At 50.8% G+C, this 15,416-nt stretch overlaps 1 protein-coding gene, 1 long non-coding RNA gene and 1 other non-coding gene across 3 annotated transcripts; 1 reads left to right on the forward strand and 2 right to left on the reverse strand.

The window, feature by feature from the left end:
- The first annotated feature begins 1,094 nt into the window (after positions 1-1,094).
- ASF1B (anti-silencing function 1B histone chaperone) lies at positions 1,095-12,943 on the forward strand. The gene is made up of 4 exons (XM_081501404.1): positions 1,095-1,325; positions 8,172-8,287; positions 10,612-10,788; positions 11,720-12,943. The coding sequence occupies exons 1-4, from the start codon at positions 1,217-1,219 to the stop codon at positions 11,924-11,926; spliced, it is 609 nt and encodes a 202-aa protein (XP_081357530.1). The 5' UTR covers positions 1,095-1,216; the 3' UTR covers positions 11,927-12,943.
- LOC145510383 (uncharacterized) lies at positions 3,058-15,280 on the reverse strand. Its single transcript, XR_014056987.1, has 3 exons — positions 15,123-15,280; positions 14,589-14,776; positions 3,058-3,521 (listed from the first exon to the last, which is right to left on the reverse strand). It is a non-coding gene; the product is annotated as an uncharacterized LOC145510383 (long non-coding RNA).
- On the reverse strand, positions 5,035-5,107 carry TRNAG-UCC (transfer RNA glycine (anticodon UCC)). The gene has a single exon. It is a non-coding gene; the product is annotated as a tRNA-Gly (tRNA).
- Positions 15,281-15,416: the final 136 nt, after the last annotated feature.

Genomic DNA, 15,416 nt, shown 5'->3' on the forward strand with positions numbered 1-15,416 from the left:
GTGGTTACTACAGAAAAGTATAAGATTAGGTTTGTTGTCGCCGGTGGAAGCGGAGTGACGGAGTGCGGAGGCCCCTCGAGTCTTCCAGACAGGGGGCGACGGTGGTCCCGCCTACGCCTGGGAGTGGAGAGAAGTTTCTATATGTATTATGTAGTCATAAGTCAGGCCAGTAAATTTTCATGACCCCGTTCAATGAGCAGGGAAAAGAGGCCTCGGGTGGTACGCGGCAGCGGCCGGATTCGAAATCCCATTCAACGCCGTTCACCTGAAACCTCCCCAGAGGCTCTCGAGTAAGAACCTGATTCGAACCAGGCCCGACTACCGGGTCCCAGGCCCCAGAGCGCAGCGTTCCCGCGGCACCGTCTCCCCTCAAGGGTGAGTTAAACGTTCACAACGTTCACAACGGACTCCCAGGCTGCTGGGCCTGCCAGGAACCCCTTAGAGAAACTTCCGGCAACGCTCACCTGCTGACAGACGCCGATACCGCAAACGTTGCCCCTTTCTTTACATACTCGGTTCAACCGCGTCAGCGGCCGACTTCCGCTCCATTTCCACGAATCCCCGGCCGAGTCTTCCCTTCTCCCGCCCACGCAGCCAATTCAGCCAATCATCTCTCAGAAAAGCTGCTTTATTTCCGCCCCATTTCTGCCTGCCAATCATTGCAAGTCCAGCACCTCCCTTCCTTCCCGCTTAAGCGAGCGCTGTGCGCCACCACTCGGCAGTTGGCTGCGCTGCCCCCAGCTGGAAGTGTCTCCTGGAAAGGCGGGGCTATTCGCGGACCACGCTGGTGCGGGGACCCTCGGGATTGGCCAAGAAGAGCCAGGCGCTCTGACCCCGCCCACCCCGCCCTTGACATCCGAGTCGGAGACTCTGGAGATTGGTTCCCCGCGAACACCAAAGAAGCCTAGAGACGGTCCCGCCTCCCTCGCTCATCCCTGAGATGGCGCTCCGCGGATTGGTTCCGGGAGTCTCGGCGCGCGCCGACCGGCGCTCCAGGATTGGCTGAGGAAGCGCTCCCGCAGTCGTGGAGCGTTGACGGTGATTGGCCGTAGGGTGAGAGCCGGCTATTTGAAGGAGGCGCGCGGACTAGAGACGCACTTCAGATCGCGGTCAGAGGAGGCGGGAGCTGCTTTGCGCAAAGCTTGTCCGCTGACCCGTCAGGACCCAGCCGCGGCCTCGGCCCCAGCTCTGGCCTCAGCCGCGACCCGACGAGGCGATGGCTAAAGTGTCAGTATTGAACGTGGCGGTGCTGGAGAATCCGAGCCCTTTCCACAGCCCTTTCCGGTTCGAGATCAGCTTTGAGTGCAATGAGGCCCTGGCAGACGGTGAGATTGGGCCCTTGTGGAGACCCCACTCCCCTGAGCTAACCCGACCTCCCTTTGCAGACAACTCCGAGGCCAACCCTGCCAAACACACCCCCCCTCCCCCTCCCCCTCCCCTAACCGCGATCTCCGTTGAACCAAAGCCCGCCCACCAGCCCCAACACCCCCCCCTTGGAGACTACCCCCATCCCACCCCACCCCCATGGTTACTCCTTTTCCTCTAATGGAGACCACTTCATCCCCCTCTTTCTCCTGGGGCGTTCCTCCTGAGCGCCTGTTTTCTATGTAAAGACCTCAGCCTCAGTTCTTTAACCTGCAGAGACCCTCAGCCTCCCCATCTTCCTTGTAGCAAGAAACCCCCATCTTCTATTTCTGTACGGGCAGACTACCATACCAGCCACCCAGTCTCCCCCACCAATCCCCTCTCCCCTGTGGTGAGACACTCTCACCTCACTCTTCCTGTGGAGATCCTAAGCTCTAGCCCCCTCCCATATCCCATATGAAAACCGCAGCCTCCTCCCCCATTTTCCCTGTGAAGATCCTCCCCCTCTGGCAAGACCTCACGCATCCTTATCTCCCCATTTGTCTCCCCATAATATCCCTTACCTGCTGATACTTAACCCCAACCCTCCCCCTTCTGCTTGTTTTCTACCTCAAAGCACATACCTGGCTTCCCTCCTTAGTCTGGCCCCAACCCTCTACTCCCTCAAGAGAGCCATGACCTGGCTTCCTGCTCCAGTGTTTGAGGATAATCTGGTCTCCCCAGCTCCTCTTCCTTCCTCCCTGACTGTGGGCTTCAATGAACACACTCAGATCTGAGGAGTGGCGTGGCCGGGCGTGTGTTAGCTGGTGCCTGCTGGATTCCTGCTGACCCACTGCAGCAAAGCTCTCAACACTTTTGATGGCCTGACCTCGACTTGCGCGGTGTGGGGTGGGTGTGCCAGGCCGAGCCGTGGTGATGTTTGGCTTCAATCTGGGAGGTCACAGCCTTTTGTGCATCTTTTCCAAGGTGCTTTCACAGATGTGCTTATTCATCCCTGTGACAAAAGGCGGACATGGCTCTCATCTCACAGATGAGAAGGCGGGAGCCACAGAGAGGAAAAGACCTTTCAAATAAAGGTCTATAAAACCCGGAAAATCTAAGGTCATTCAGCGAATCTTGGCACCACTTTCAGGAGGAAGTACTTCCATTAGATCTCTTCTCCACTTGGTGGTTAAAAGAGAAGAGGCAGCCTCTAAGGAGGTAGAGATCTGGAAGGCCAGGGTATGCTAACTAGCACCTCTCAGTGGTCGATGGTTAGTTTGCCTGCAAATGGGCTTCTCCAACTAGCATGGGGTTGAAGAGTTTTGATGTCGGTGTGCTTGGGTGGGGCCATTGGATCAGTCCCTGCTTTCTCTCCTTTTTAAATCAAGGAGTCATTCTACTTACGACTAACTATAGAATATGCCCAGTTAAATCCTTTCTGGAACAAGGCGGGGTGTAAATAAATAAATAAAGTGTAGAATGACCCTGTGGAATAAAATTTAATTTTAAAGCCAGGAGATGTAAGGAGCTAATAGTTCAAGGGATTCATAGTTCCCAGATGGCAGGAGATCAGGTTTCAATCAGCCTGTTTGTGCTCCTGGCATTTAAAAATGGTTGCATGGTCATTATCTAGTACTTTCATTCCTGCAAAGCTCCTGCCCTGTTACTTTACTAATCTGTTTATAGAATCAGGAGAGTCTAAAGTCAACCTGCTGGTCATTGTTTTTTATTTGTGTTATATTTTATTTAATATTTATTTTTGGCTGAGCTGGATCTTCAGTGCTTTGCTCAGGCTTTCTCTAGTTGGGGTGAGCAGTGACTACTCTTCGTTGTGGTGCATTGGACTTCTTGCTGTAGTGGCTTCTCTTGTTGAGGGGCACAGGCTCTAGGTGAGCAGGCTTCAGTAGTTATAGCGCTCAGGAATAGTTGCTCCACAGCATGTAAGATCTTCCTGGACCAGGGATCAAACCCATGTCCCCTGCTTTGGCAGGTGGACTCTTAACCACTGGACCGCCAGGGAAATCCCTAAAGACAATTCTTTCTTTCCCCAAGGTCATTATTTTTTCATGGAATCAAAATGACTTTTCCAAGGTCACACAGCTGGTGTGTAGAATTAATAACACTAGGTCTTGTCTCTGAGTTCTGAGTCCAGGGTTCTTTATCTTTGCTATAAACTGGAAAAGAATGCATCCACTATTTTAGAAGTAGGACATAAACAGGACAGAAGAGGGCAACGGGGTCCTATTATTAATTATACCTGGACAATAAAGCTTTTGCTCAGAGGAATTCCAGTTGGAAAGCCAACTCTGGACTGGAAGTCTAGACTCTCTGGTTGTACCTGTAGGGCTGTGCTTCACTCTGACCTCTCAACTTCCTTTCTGCCTCTTCCCACAGAGCAGAGAGGATTTCTCTCCTGCCTCCCAAACAGATGGAGCACGCCTGGCTTTAGAAGTCTCTTAGATTCTGGAGAAAGTCTCAGTCAGCCTTATTACCTGGCAACTGAAGATCTGAACACCCAGCCCCCAGTCTGAGCCATTTCTCAACGGCTCTGAACCCCTTTTACACTCTCTCTCTCTCCTCCTCAGCATCTGGAAATAGATGCGTCCACGGCCTGGGTCTATATTCAATACATTGGGTGTGTTTTCCCCCAGTTTAGTAGAAATTCATGAGATACTGCCAGAACAAGTCTCAGAGCCAGATTTTCTGACCCACACCTAACACGCTGTGGTCCGGCCAAGGTTCATCTGTATTATGAACAAAGGGAAAGTGATAAACAGAAAAAAACCTACTAGATAAGTTGTTGGAGTTGCGGTGGTTTTGTTGTTTTTTGATTGTTTGGGGGGTTTTGTGTGTGTGTGTGTGTTTGGCTGCGATGGGTCTTCATTGCTGCACTTGGGCTTTCTCTAGTAGTGGTGAGCAGGGGCTACTCTTCGTTGTGGTACTTGGGTGTCTCATTGCAGTGGCTTCTCTTGTTGTGGAGCATGGGGTCTAGGATGAGCAGACTTCAGTAGCTGTGGCACATGGGCTCAATAGTTGTGGTGCATGGAGTTAGTTACTCTGAGACATGTTGAGATCGTCCTGGACCAGGCATGGAACCTGTGTCTCCTACATTGCAGGTGGATTCTTATCTACTGTGCCACCAGGGTAGTCCTGTTTGTGTTTTGGGGGTGGGCAGGAAACAGGTTCTCCAGCTAGTTCAACCACCATAATGTATTTTACGTTTTTCATCATATCGTTGGTCTGGATTTTGTTTTCTTACATAGTGTAGGAGCATTTTGTGCAGTGGTTAGATGATAAAGTTAAGGCATAAAGACAAAACAATGGAATCCATTTACCCTTGGAATTACTTAGAAGGCTAGGCATATGTTACACGTGTGTGACCACGTCTCATATTGAGTAGGAATGAATTTGTGCTGTTTGTGATTGACGTCCCCACATCTCATTCAAAAAAATGAAGTCACTTCAGGATGCCTCTGCTTAAGTCACTTGTTGAAGGCAATTCTAATTTGTAGGTCCTTGTTTCAATCACCTTCTGTCTTCCATAGATGATTTTATCAACTCCTTAACTCTTATTGTTTTTTAATATTTATTTATTTATTTATTTGACTGCCCCGGGTCTTAGTCACAGCATGTGGAATCTCTTTAGTTGTGACATGCGAACTCTTATTAGCAGCATGTGGGATCTAGTTCCCCGACCAGGGATTGAACCTGGGCCCGCTGCATTGGAAGCTCAGAGTCTTAGCCACTGGACCACCAGGGAAGTCCCTCAGCTCCTTAATTCCTGAGTGAGTATTGTCGTCCTTGGTTAACTCTCTGGTTTCTTTCTGACCTGAGTACTGGGAACCATGTCAACCCATTCGCCTGACCACCTGGGTTTCTCTCTTCCAGTCTGCACCCACACAGTCTTGTTTAGGTTTTGCCAACAGGTGGTTTTGGTTTTTGGCCAGTCCATGCCAAATTTGGGATCTCAGTTCCCTGACAACCGGGCCACAGCAGTGGAAGACAGGAATCCTAACCACTAGGCAGCCAGGGAACTCTGTTGCCAACAATGTTGAAAGCTGACTGCCTGTCGCATACACCAGGGGCTATTCTATTAAAATCTCCCTTTTGTATCCACCCTCAGCACAATAGTTAGGCTTCCCAGGTGGCTCAGTGGTAAAGAATCTGCCTGCCAATGCAGGAGACTCCGGTTTGATCCTTGGTTGGGAAGATCTCCGGGAGGAGGAAATGGCAGCCCACTCCAATATCCTTGCCTGGAGAATTCCACGGACAGAGGAGCCTGGAGGGCTACAGTCCATGGGGTCACAAGGGTCGGACACAGCTTAGCCACTGAGCACAGATGCAACACATTAGTTAAGTGCATTAAGTGCATTAGTTATGTGACTCCACTGATGATGGGGAAGGCAGCCAGAAGAAAAGATACCAAATGATAGAACTGTGTCAGAAAGGTGAGAACAGAGCTAGCTTGTTTTCTGTTCATCCAAAAACATGTTATTTCTGGTTGTGTCACTACTTGTAGCAAAAATAAATCAGTAAGCTTAACTTTTTCCTTCAAATAAGAGACTGGAGTTTGACTGAAGCCCCATTCAGTCAAATGGCCACCCACATCCTGTAGACCTGATAGAGTCCCTGAGTAGAAGGCCTGGGTGTCAGCTATGAAAGGACAGGAAACCAGTGTATCGAGGAAGGGCATGGAGCTCAGGTGACAGACCTCCATAGTCGTGGCCCGGCATTGCTGGGCTTCCAAAGTTGGGTGCTCTGGGACTTCCCTGGTGGTCCAGTGGCTGAGATGTTGAGCTTCCAAGGTGGGGGGCTCAGGGTTCAATCCTTGGTTGGGGAACTAAGATCCCACATGCTGTGTGGCAAAGCCAAAAATAAAAGTTAAAAAAGAGACTGCCACAGGCTTAAATTAGATTTAGGACACGATAAGATTAATAAGGAACAGGGGTCTAAGGATTATGAGAGGCCATTCCCCCTCCTCCTCACAAACACTTCAGGGAAAATTGAAATAACAGTCCGAGGGGAGACTTCTCAGGCCCTTGTAGACATGTACTCAATCGCTCAGTCATGTCCGACTCTTTGCGGCCCCACGGACTGTAGCCCTCCAGGCTTCTCTGCCCATGGAATTTTCAGGCAAGAATCCTGGAGTGGGGTGTCATTTCCTTGTCCAGGGGATCTTCCCGACCCAGGGATGAGACCCAGGTCTCTTTCGTCTCCTGCATTGGCAGACAGATTCTTTACCAGTAGCAGCACTTATAGACATGGGGGTGACCTTATCCGTTCTCAGCCCTACCCTCATTCAACTGCCCTCTCCCTCAGAGTAAACAGTCAGTTCAAATGACAGGTGTTTCTAATTTACCTATGTGTGTTTTAAAAGCAGAAACAATAATGTTTCAGTTAGGAACTGTCTCAGGAAGACATGTGTTCCTTTGGCAAAATGCACTCCAATTCATTTCCTAGGATGAGCCCTCTTAGAGGCATGTGATGTCCATACTGCCTGAAGGGCCAAGTGATTTTAGAAGGACTTCCCTGGAGGTCCAGTGGCTAAGACTCCGAGCTCCCAACGCAGGGGGCCCAGGTTCGATCCCTGGTCAGGAAACTAGATCCCACATGCCACAACAAAGAGTTCACAGGCCACAGCTGAGACCCAATGCAGCCAAATAAATAAATATTTTCTTAAAAAGGCACCAAAGTTGGGTGTTCTTGTGGGACACTAGACCAAGGAACAGGGCAACTTCTAAGACAGTGTGCTTCCTGTGAAAATCACAGCTTGTGAAACTTCTGCCCTGGCTGCTGGAGGCCGTAGGTTGTGTAATTTCAAAGAACCTAAAATAAGTTTCAAGTCTCCAGCCAGATTTCCCTGTACTAGTGTGACCTTGCCCCTGATACACTTGGCCCTCCTGCCAGAGCCCTCAGTCACTGGGAATTTCCTGTGTTTGACGGGCGGGGTCTCACGGAGCGCTTTTCCTTTTATCTGGCCAGAAGAGAGCCAGGAATGGGGGTCCCCCAACTGGAAGGGGATGCCAGAGAGTTGGGGTTCAGGATGGCCTTAGGGTGCCACGTTTGTGGACTGAGTCGCTGTCGCCCGAAGGTCCGCGAGCAGATGTGACTTGGTGTTGGATCTGGAGGACCCGGGGACTGGCCAGCTCCCCCAGCGACCTCATCTCCCCCTTCTGCCGGCTGGCTCTCCGACCAGATTGCAACCCGCCGCCCTGCCCCAGTTGTCGAGGGATCTACTCAGTTCAGTGGCACCAGTCCCTGTGTGTGAAAGAGGATGCTGCCTCCTGTCCCATCTCCCTGCTCTTCCCTCCTCAGCATGTCTCCGAGCCTCTGTCACGTGGCCCTTAATTCAGCCTCTGCCATACGGTTCACCCTCAGTCTCTGAGAGGCCTGAGTTGCCCTGGAGATGCAGAGTCAAGGTCACCTGGCCAAGCTAGGCCCACAGGAGAAATTTCCCCACTGGAAATAGAGCTTCGCACCTGCTCTGGTGACCAGCAACACAGTGCCTGGCACTGGGTGCCCAGTGGATGTCAGGTGTTCTTTATTAAAATTAAACATTTTATTATCCATAGCAACCCTCCCAGGTTTTCCCCATTTTACAGATGCAGAAACTGAGGTATGGAGAGGTTAAAGAATTTCTCAAGGTCACAGGACAGAATGGGGATTCAAACTTTGGCAGGTTACCTCCAGTGGATGTCAGGTGTCCTTGAGAATTAAAGTCTACCAATGTATTAAGGACCAATGCAAAACTACCATGAGAAGGCCCTTTCCCAGCTTTCTTGCTATTAAATTATTTCCGTTCCTAACACCCCATATCCTTGCAGACCTGGAGTGGAAGATCATTTATGTTGGCTCAGCCGAGAGCGAGGAGTTTGATCAAATCCTAGACTCAGTACTGGTTGGCCCTGTTCCAGCAGGGAGACACATGTTCGTCTTTCAGGTAAGAAAGACTCGGCCTTGGGCCCTGAAACCTAGAAACGTCCTCTCTGAAACAAAAGCACACAGATGGTTCACTAGTCCGAGTTCAGGTTCAGATCCTGGCTCAGCTCTCAAGCACTGTCTGACCTCTCAAAGGTAGTTCAGACATCTCCCATCTCTATTACGTCATAGCTGTTACCATGAGCCACCAATTCACAGCTGATTCTTGTTACTCAACGGGGGTTCTGTTCTGTAAAGTTGCTGTGGACACTGAATTAAGGAATCCCAAACCACTGACCCGAGAGCAGCTGTCCTCAACCTTTTTGGCACCAGGCACTGATTTCCGGGAAGACGATTTTTCCACGCACCCAGAGGGGTGGGGGGATGGTTTCGGGATGATTCAAGCACGTTACATTTATTGTGCCCTTTATTTCTATTATCAGCTCCACCTCAGATATCATCAGGCATTAGATCCGGGAGGTTGGGAATCCCTGCCCTAGAGGAAATACAGTGTTAAGTTTCTGCAAGTCAACATTTTTGTCAACCGGTCAATACATAATCTTGTTTTATGGGTTTTTCTGTTCAGAGACACCTTATTTTGGATTTATTCACAGTGAATGCATGGCCCACAAGACTATAACTCATCCCTGAGCAAAGCTTACCTAATGTATGTGTTTTCTCTATAAGGTACATCCCTTCTTGCTTTTAGGAACATGGCAGCCCTCACTCAGCACCATGTTTAGGGCCCTTTTAAACGGCAAAATTACCAACAAAAATGCAGAAACTGTGACCTAGAGATAGCAAAACAAAGACACACGTTTAGTCTGAGATTGCCTCACTCTACTTCAACTAGGAACATGCACACTGAGCTACTCAGATCCCACCTGTGCTCTGTCCATGTCCTTCAATGACTGTGAAAGCTCCCAAATGTTGATTTGGGGGTTACAAATAAATTTGACAAATAGTTGAATTTTCAAATATGGAATGTGTGAATAATGAGGATCCAGTGTAGCTCGTAAGTGGCTCCAATCCAGCACCATGGGTTTCCCCGGTGGCTCGGGTAAAGAACCCACCTGCAGTGCAGGAGACGCCAGTTTGATCCCTGGGTGGGAAAGATCCCCTGAAGCAGGAAATAGTAGCCCACTCAGTAATCTTGCCTGGGAAATCCCATAGACAGAGCAGCCTGGAGGGCTACAGTCCATGAGGTCACAGAAGAGTCGGATACAACTTAGAAACTAAACAACAATCCAGCATCACAGGGGTTGTCAGCAGTGGAGATTTCCTATGATTCTTAGGCACAGTAAAGTTTAAGAGCCATGGCTCAAAGCCATTCACTTACCTAATCCTGGCCATTCCTGCCCCAATCTCAGCAACCTCGTCCCATCACCTAACTCCTTGCCTACCTCTATCCCATCCGCTGGCCAGCCCCATCTACTCTACCCCGCAACAGGGCCGGCTTCCTGGTCATGCGACCCATGCAGGCACACAGGGCCCCACATTTGCTATAATGTTCTGCCATCACTGGCTGAAACTTAATTAACTTTTGAACCCGAGGCCCCACAGTTTGATGTTGTGTTAGTCTCCTTTTGCACCAGTTGTATAGCTGGTCCTGTCCTTAGCAACACTCCCCGAAATCTGTCCACTTCTGTCCTTCTCTAAGGCCTGGTCTAAGCCACCGTCCTCTCTCCAGGATGACTTCTGTGGCCTCCTGCCTGGTCTCCCGACTCCCACTTAGCTCTTTTCCTATTGCAGCTGCACTGACCTCCGGAGTAGAATTTTCAGATGGAATGATCAATGCCATACCTATCTCTTGCTAAACATCCTCAACCTTTCCCAAGCCTTTAACTCACTGATACCTACCTGCTCACCTCTTCAGCCTCATTTTATACTGCTCTCCACCTTGCTTCTCAGGTGGCTCAGTGGTAAAGGATCCCTCTACCAATGCAGGAGACGCGAGTTCAATCCCTGGATTGGGAAGATCCCCTGGAGAAGGAAACAGCATCCCACTCCAGCATTCTTGTCTGGGAAATCCCATGGACAGAGAAGCCAGGCAGGCTAACAGTCCATGGGGTTTTAAAAGAGTCGGACACAACTAAGCAACTAAACAACAACAACCCCCCTGCTTATTACATTCCTCCTCGACGCCATATACCTCTCCTTGGTGGCATCTGCCCCATCGGCACTTTACAGGCATTGGCATGATGGATTCTGTCTCCCCCCCCCACAATTGAAAACTCCTCAGAGCAGAGACCACCCTTTTGGCTCTGTAAATACACATTGCTTGAGAATCATACTACCAGTTAAGACGAGACTGTCAGTACTCAAGCCAAGCATGTGTTTCCCCAGGCGGATGCCCCTAACCCATCACTCATCCCTGAGACTGATGCCGTGGGAGTGACTGTGGTCCTCATCACCTGCACCTACCATGGACAGGAGTTCATCCGAGTCGGCTACTATGTCAACAATGAGTACCTCAGCCCTGAGCTGCGTGAGAACCCGCCCCTGAAACCAGACTTCTCTCAGGTGGGGCTCTTCTCCATGCTTCCTGCTTCAGACAGGCTGGCTCCCTTGCACCTGGGGGTAGTTGAGTCCTTGGAATTGGGAGCCAAGGTCACTTATTAAGGTTTTCAAGTGGTGCTTAGCTCTGACAGCACCGGGCTGGAACAAGAGAGAGAAAGGTCTTTGTTTCTCAGAACTTTGCCTCACAGTATCAAGATTAGATAGGCCCCAGGACTTCCCTGATGGTGCAGTGGTTAAGACTCTGCACTTCCAACGCAGGGGCCATGGGTTCAATCCCTAGTTGGGGAACTAACATCCTGCATGCCACGCAGTACGGCTAAAATAAAAACAATAATATATTCTTTCTCAAGCCTTTATCAAATGTAGTAGAAAAGCTTGTGTGTGTGTGTCTGTGTGTGTATACATTACATATATATAGTATATGTAATGTATATATTTTAGAAAACTTACGAATTTTTGCCTAACTAAAAAATTTATGACATTTTGATTCTACTTGTTTGACTTCATATGAATAGAATACTAGATTTCCAATTTTAAAAAAACAGATATGCTACAAGCAACAAAGGTTTACTGTATATAGCACAGGGAACTATAGTCAATATCATATAACCTATAATGGAAAATAATCTGAAAAAGAATATATGTGTGTAACTGAATCACCTTGCTGTGCACCTGAAACACTGTAAGTCAGCTATACTTCAATAAAATATATATATTAAGAAAAAAAATAATGATAAAATTAAGATTTGATAGGCCCCAGCCCTAAGTCATGGTACACAGGCATTCCCTGGAGTTGTACACATATTGTTGATGGTAATGGAATAAGCAAAGTCAGCTCTTCCTGGGCTTCGGGAGGGGGTCTGAGAGTGCACTGTTTTGTGGGAGGAATACGAGAGCATGCTAACGAGGGTTGGTGTTCCTTTTCCTGCCCCAGCTCCAGCGGAACATCTTGGCCTCAAACCCCCGGGTGACTCGCTTCCACATCAACTGGGACAACAACATGGACAGGCTGGAGGCCATAGAGAACCAGGACTCCGCCCTGGGCTGCGGTCTCCCCCTCAGCTGCACCCCCATCAAGGGCCTGGGTCTCCCCGGCTGCATCCCGGGCCTCCTCCCTGAGAACTCCATGGACTGCATCTAACTGTGGGACTCCAGGCCCTATTTGGGCCTAGCTGGGACCACGGCCAGTCTCTCCTGGCACATCTGGAAGGGGCAGCCAGGCCTCTCGGAGAGCGTCGGGAAGGCCATATGGAGGACTTTGGGGCCATCAGCTATATCCAGGCCAGTCAAACTTGGCCCCCAGGAAGGAAGGGGCTTCTGGTCTTTCCTAGCCCTGGCCCAGAGGATCATCTCACCTCTACTGCCCAGGCCTGAAAGAACCTGGTACTTCAGTTCTTAGTTTTTTCTGTCTTGTGTCCTCTCTCTTCTACACACACTATAAACTCCACCTGCAGGCCATTGTGTCACCGTAGTCCCAGGACTGCCACTGACCCAAAACTTTCCCCACAGACCTCCCTGGCCTGCCTTGAGGCTTTCTTGGTCAATGCCTGGCAAGCCTCTGACCCTGTTGGGCCAAAGGCTTTGCCATGCATTTCCCTTCCCAACCATCTGAGCAGATCCACCCAGCTGCCTGGAGTCCCAGGCCAGGAGTCTTGGTAGAAGATAGACTCGGACACAATTTCTGTCCTTTTGCCAGGATGATTTTTAAGTCTTTTCAATTCAGTAGCCCTCTGGAAAACTCTGTTCCCAAAAAGGTGATCAGCAGGATGCTGCGGTAAGATGGTTGACTCTCCTTTGGGTCACAACCACCTTCCTCTTGCCTCCCAACTGGATCTGGCTTTCCCTGGAGGCTGCCCCTTGGAGACAATGGTGCGTTGGAGGGGCCTGCTGTTCTCAGTCTGTCTCTATATTGGTGTCAGGACCCCTCTGCTTCTGGCTGCCTTGATCTGCACTCTGCCAAGACCTCATGTTCTCAGGCCAAAGTGCAGACCAAGGAAGCTGTAGGGACCCTGAAAACCTTCTTCCCCTGCCATGCTCCTCACCCTCACCCCTATTCCCTTGCTGCTATGTGGATGCTGTTGTGATTGCAGTTTGTGTATTAAAGGGTTTTTATATTAAATGTTTGGTTGGTCTGAAAATAAAAAGCACTTCATCTAGACTCTCTGCTTTTGTCTCCAGTAGGCTGAGGCAGTTTTGTCTATCTCTTCTCATGATGGGGGCAGTGAGGGGGGGCCTCTTGCCTCAACAGTAGGTTGACTGCCCCTTTCTCCCTTACTCAGCTTCTTTTTATAGTCTTGGCATAGTTGTATTCCAGACTGAGGTCCAGGAAGGGACTTTTCTTTGTCAAAACTTAAGCAACCCAGCTATTCTGTAGACAGAGCATAACCAGTGATCTTTCAGACTTGTCATGACCTTGACCCACCAGAAGAAATTAACATTGTTCTCTGAGGACCCACATATCAATACTTGTATTAAATTTTACTTAAACTTACTTCGTAACTCCACATCCCCAGGTGAAGTGGTGAGCCATTTCCCTATGCTGCTGGTAAGTCACTTCAGTCGTGTCCTACTCTGTGCGACCCCATAGATGGCAGCCCACCAGGCTCCACTGTCCCTGGGATTCTCCAGGCAAGAATGCTGGAGGGGGGTTGCCATTGCCTTCTCTGCATTTCCCCATAATTCACAGGAAAACCCAGATTTCTCTCCCTGAAACTATGGTGGACTTAGGAACATGGGTCTAGATGGCTGCTGGGTGGGGTGTACAGGTCATACCAGTCCAGACTCAGAGCAGCCAGTTGGCTTGTAGACCTGAGACGAGTCAGCCTCCCCAAGCTGAGGGGGGCTAGCTCATCCAGTCCCCTGCCCCTGGCATCACCTCCTGTTTGGGCTTTCCTCTACCTCAGTGGTTCTCAACTGGGCAGCGGTTTTGCCCCCAACCAGGGCACATTTAACAATGTCTAGAGATGGTTTTGGAGAAGGCAATGGCAACCCACTCCGGTACTCTCGCCTGGAGAATCCCATGGACGGAGGAGCCTGGTGGGCTGCAGTCCATGGGGTCGCTGAGGGTCGGACACTACTGAGTGACTTCACTTTCACTTTTCCTTTCATGAATTGGAGAAGGAAATGGCAACCCACTCCAGTGTTCTTGCCTGGAGAATCCTGGGGACGGGGGAGCCTGGTGGGCTATGGGGTCGCACAGAGTCGGACATGACTGAAGCGACTTAGCAGCAGCAGCAGCAGCAATAGTTTTGGGCTTCCCAGGTGGCACTAGTGGTAAAAGAACCCACTTGCCAATGCAGGAGACTTAAGAGATGAAGGTTCAATCTCTCCCTCTGGAAGATCCCCTGGAGAAGGAAATGGCAACCCACTCTACTATTCTTGCTTGGAGGATCCCGTGGACAGAGGAGCCTAAAGGGCTCCAGTCGATAGGGTTGCACAGAGTTGGACACGACTGAAGCGACTTAGCATGGCAGAGATGGTTTTAGTTGTCATAGGTAGCAGAGGAAAAGGAGGCTCTACTGGCATGGGGTGGGGATACTGCTGAACACTCTACAATGTACAAGGCAGTGCCCCACCCCCAGCCCAGCATAGACTGGGCCAGCCCCGAATGTCACAAACGTGGCAGTGGGAAACTGACCATCCTCACGCTGTCTGTATTTAAAGGGGACCCTGAAGGAAGAGGGGCTTTCCAGGTGGTAAAGGATCTGCCTGCCTTTAGAGGACACACAAAAGATGCAGGTTCAATCCCTGGATTGGGAAGATCCCCTGGCGGAGGAAATGGCAACCCACTCCAGTATTCTTACCTGGATAATCCCATGAACAGAGGAGCCTGGTGGGCTACAGTCCATGGGGTCACAAAGTCGGACACGACTAATGCACGCACGCATGCTGAAGGAAGGGGCATCTTGCTACTCCTCTGTTCCGGGAGATGAGGTTCCTTTTGCACTGCCCAGAGGGAATCCTCAACCTGGCTGTGCCCCAGATTTCTCATCTGTAAAATGGGAATGATGATAATAGTACCTACGTGACAGGAGTGTGGTGCGAAGTAATGTATTTAACAAGTGCCAGCTCTTACTGGCATGAGGCCAGGGTGGGCACCCAGCAAAGAGGTGTCTACTGAACGCCCCCTCCCAGAGCCCAGCATCCTCCTGAAGTTCCTCCAGCAGGGTCCCATCCTGGACCCAACCCTGCTGCTGCTATCCTGCGCCAGGCCTTATGAATGACGACGGCCGGCGGCCCGGCGACCTGTGACCCGCGGCGCCTGCCGCGCCCCTCCCCCGCTTGGCAGGTGGACAGCGGCTGCGCCGGGATTGAGGGGGGTGGGCCGAGGCGCCAACCTTGGCTGGCCCGCAGCCGCTGCCGCACTGAACGGGGGCGGGGGACTGCGGCGCGCACAGGGCCGGGCGAACGCCTGCCTGGACCGCCTCCTGGGCCTCGGATCGCTGCGCGGCCGCCGGCCAGCAGCCGCCGGCGCGCCGGGGCAGCAGACTGCTCCTCCGTCCCGCCCTCTTACCCAGGGATTGACACTGAACGTTCTGCCGGGGCTTGCCGGACAGCGCGCCTCCACCAATTGTCAGCCTCGCTAGGCGGACCCCGGGCCCTGTCGGAAGCCTCCGCCAATCAGACGTGTC

Source organism: Giraffa tippelskirchi, chromosome 6 (genome assembly GCF_054371585.1).
Source record: "Giraffa tippelskirchi isolate mGirTip1 chromosome 6, T2T-mGirTip1v1.2.pri, whole genome shotgun sequence".
NCBI classification, from domain to species: Eukaryota; Metazoa; Chordata; class Mammalia; order Artiodactyla; family Giraffidae; genus Giraffa; species Giraffa tippelskirchi.